Raw genomic sequence first — 3,706 nt, 5'->3', positions numbered from 1 at the left:
GCGAACCACGTCTATACAGACGGGCAGCAGGGGCTTCGGGCGGGGTGCCTGTGGTGCCTGGCGTGGCTGGAAATAGCACCCCAGCAACACTGATTCGGGGGGCGGAGGTGGTTCGGCCCGAGCGATGCCGAGCTTCGCCGCGGCCCTAGACATCACCCCCATAAATTGCTTCTGATAGGGCTCGTTGAAGCTAGCCTCCGAACGGGTCCCTAGCAGAGAGGTGACAGCGGTAGCGCGGTCCCATTCCTCTCCGCCCGACAACTCCCCTTGGGGGGTGTCCTGGGGGGGAATAATTCTGGGGTCGTAGGGGAAGAGCCCCCCCTGTTGCAGCACAGGGTCGATGGGCTCATCCCCCCAGTTCAGGATCTGCTGCTCAGGTTGGACCGGGGAGCCCTGCTCCTCAGGCAACTCCTCCTCCACCGAGTGGTCAGACCCACCGCATGCGCCTCCCTCGGGAGGTGCATGGCTAAGCTGCGGGCCCACCTGGACAAAGAGCAACGCTCTTTCACGTAGCATGGCCAGGGTGAAGCCTTCGCAGGCCTGGCAGAAATCGGACTTCAGCAGGGCATCAGTAGCATGGTTATGCCCGAGGCAAAACACACACTCCCTGTGGCGGTCCTGACTCGCCAAAGTAACCTCACAGCTAACACAGCTCTTGGCTGTCTCCCCCTGTCTCATGGCTGCCGCCCGGTTCATTGTGCGAGTTCAGCAAAGCTAACCCGCCAACAAGCCCCGCCGACTGTACCAGAATTAGCGGGAGTTACTCCAGCCGGAGTAACGCGCGCGCTCTAACACTAGTAGCCGGCGCCTAAATACCTAGCACACGGAAGCCAACCGCACGGGTGCAAAGCTAGCTATCTGTAACAACTGGGCTAATTAGCCTATTGTTCTAGTGCTAACGGTACAAAGCTATTTTGCACGTATGCAACCTAGCCTAAAAGTTTTGAGTGCAGACCTGAGTCGGCGCTCAAGCCTATCAACAACGCTACCCCAGCCGGGGAAAACGTTTACATGAGCTGCACGGCGGCAGCTAATACAACAGTTAACTTTGAAAAAGACACCCTTAGCTTTGGATGGCTTGATCCGGCGCCGATGGTGAAGAGTACAGGATCGGGTCCCCGAAGCCTGATTTATCCCGTCCACGCAAACCTCTTGAGGTGGGCAAATCAGCCGGAACGATCTGAACGATATCCAAGTTATGTTAAGAGCGCTGACTCAGAGCTAACCGCGGAGCTATGAAAACGACGTCCTCACACTGGCTGGAAGAAACGAAGAGTGGCGGACCCTGGGCTGACTGGACGTGACGTAGTCACGTGGGTGAGGTGGGTGGCCAAGTCAGCCCCAGGGGGGCACCACGTCACCTAAGGGGGCGTGGTCGGTTTGAATGTAAAGTAATTTTTTTAGCAAAAATGACAGTCTTCCATAGTGCTGCGTACGCAGCGAACTAGGCACTAGTGAGAGCTTGAGTTCGAAACGAAGTAAAACAGAGTGATCTGCTGCAGGGAGACATGCAAGTTTCCCTTGGAGTTTTAACTCAGTCCAGTGTTGACGTTGTCTTTGTTGTAGCGCCCTCATGAGGTGACCTTGGGCATTCGTTAGAGGGAGTTGATGATCTACTCCACAGGTATTCACAGTTGCTCTCACAGAGATACTGGGGTCAGATATAACCTCTTCAGAGACATTCTGAAGAGTAGAGTCACTCTGGAGAACACACCAGTTCCTTTGAATAATGTCCTTGATTTTGTGAGACATTATACTGTATTGGGTGCCCATTGTAACTGAGGGGGCAATTGCCCCCTCAGATTTTTGAGAGGTACATTTTTTTTTTTTTTTTTTTTTTTTTTTTTAATAAACATAGGCTATAATATTATAGGCTGTGTGTGGTAGTTGAAACATAGTTTCAAGTTGACGTTTATTTATGTTTGTAGTTAAAACAAAAACATAAATACTACATAGGCTACATACAGTACAACACAAAAGGCTGTTATTTACCCTTTGTCACCACCTGGTGAGTAAATATATATAACTAAAACCATTAAAATTGACAACCGGTCCGCAACTTTTTTTCCCATGTATCTACCAGTCCTTGGCACAAAAATGGTTGGGAACCCCTGCTCTAGAGGACACTAGATGAGACTAATGGAAGAGAAAAGATGTCTACCTTCTGAAAGGCAATACCAGCCAAAATAAACATTGTGTTACATTGCTTTGAAACATGTGGTCTCCCTTTTTTGTCAAGTCCATTGAGCCTGGGCAGTGGCAATGTACTTAGTCTGGTGATTATGGATCTTTCCAGGAGGCTGAGAGCAGTTTGGAAAATAGCCTTATGGTTACACCTGCTCACTCTGTTAATTTAAAATGAGATCTAAATCTGGCTTCCAACCCCCCAATTTTTTTTTGGCGCCGCACTTTGTGCGCCGCCAGAAATTCGGCGCCGCCCTATGGGCGGCGCCAGAGTTCGCCCCCTCAGTATTTTGGCTTGCATGACGCCCCTGGGTGGTGAAATATATCTTTCCCGTTGGAGCTTGGCGAGAGCTTTTCTGGAAAAGTGTTCTCCTTGCGGTGCAATGAATACAACTTCAACTGGGCAAACATCTTGAATTCGGGCCTCTCAAACACCTCAAAAAACACACACACACACACACACACACACACACACACACACACACACACACACACACACACACACACACACACACACACACACAAACATCTGTCTGGCTTACACTGTTAATTATTAATCTCTCTCTCTCACACACACACACACACACACACACACACACACACACACACACACACACACACACACACACACACACACACACACACACACACACACACATCCGTCTGGCTTACACTGTTAATTATTCATCTCTCTCTCTCTCTCTCTCTCTCTCTCTCTCTCTCTCTCTCTCTCTCACACACACACACACACACACACACACACACACACACACACACACACACACACACAGTATCAGTTCAGTCTACTCACTCTCACCAGCGAGGCAGCAGGTTATCTCCAACATGAAAAGGTATTGTATCAACTCTTTCCATGACAGTTGAACGTGTTTGATTCTTCAGTCTGTTAATGTTTCCTGTTGATTTATGTAACAGTAATAACAGTAATAACAGTCAGACAGAAGAAGCCTCTGTGTGTGTGATCAGGAGGGGAAGTCTGCTTGGGTTGGAAATATGAAAACACTTTATGACAGTTTGTCAACACATCAGTGTCTGGGAGTTAACGTTATGTAGGGCTGTATATTAAATCAATATGGTGATATGAGACTAGATATCGTCTTAGATTTTGTCCTTTCCTTCTTTTAAAGGTATTTTGTCAACAATATTGTGATATTTGATTTTGTCCACATCGCACAGCCCTACATTAACGTCTAACATGTTGATTTGTTGTCATGTTTTTACAGTGAACACTGATGTCATAAATCTAAAACACTACCATCAAAATAGTCTTCATGTATGTTTTGGCTTCATGAGGCCATGTTACATATTCAAACACATACAATTATGTGGAAATCATTTCCTTTCTCTTGTTTTGATAAAGTGTATGGTTACTGCCCCCCCCCCGCCCCGCCCCCTTCCAAATAGCATTTACTAATAGTTGATGCAAGACAATGTTACAATGTTGCCTATTTAGCAAAACTCTGTCATTTAACTTATCAGTACAATGAGAAACACTACAAAGTCA

At 47.6% G+C, this 3,706-nt stretch overlaps 1 protein-coding gene across 1 annotated transcript in view; it reads left to right on the top strand.

The window, feature by feature from the left end:
* Positions 1 to 340: 340 nt before the first annotated feature.
* The window catches only part of LOC310776317 (NLR family CARD domain-containing protein 3-like), a gene marked incomplete at both ends in the record, with an annotated part of 50,420 nt that continues 47,054 nt past the window's right edge, over positions 341 to 3,706 (top strand). The window contains 2 exons of the mRNA XM_083636519.1: positions 341 to 426; positions 1,567 to 1,578. Coding sequence (XP_083492645.1) covers positions 341 to 426; positions 1,567 to 1,578 — 98 coding nt within the window. The remainder of the gene's footprint in view (positions 427 to 1,566; positions 1,579 to 3,706) is intronic.

This window comes from Poromitra crassiceps (genome assembly GCF_964638095.1).
Source record: "Poromitra crassiceps genome assembly, chromosome: 5".
Lineage (NCBI taxonomy): Eukaryota > Metazoa > Chordata > Actinopteri > Beryciformes > Melamphaidae > Poromitra > Poromitra crassiceps.
The sequence above is the reverse complement of the archived record's forward strand: the minus strand, read 5'-3'. Positions and strand labels throughout refer to the sequence as shown.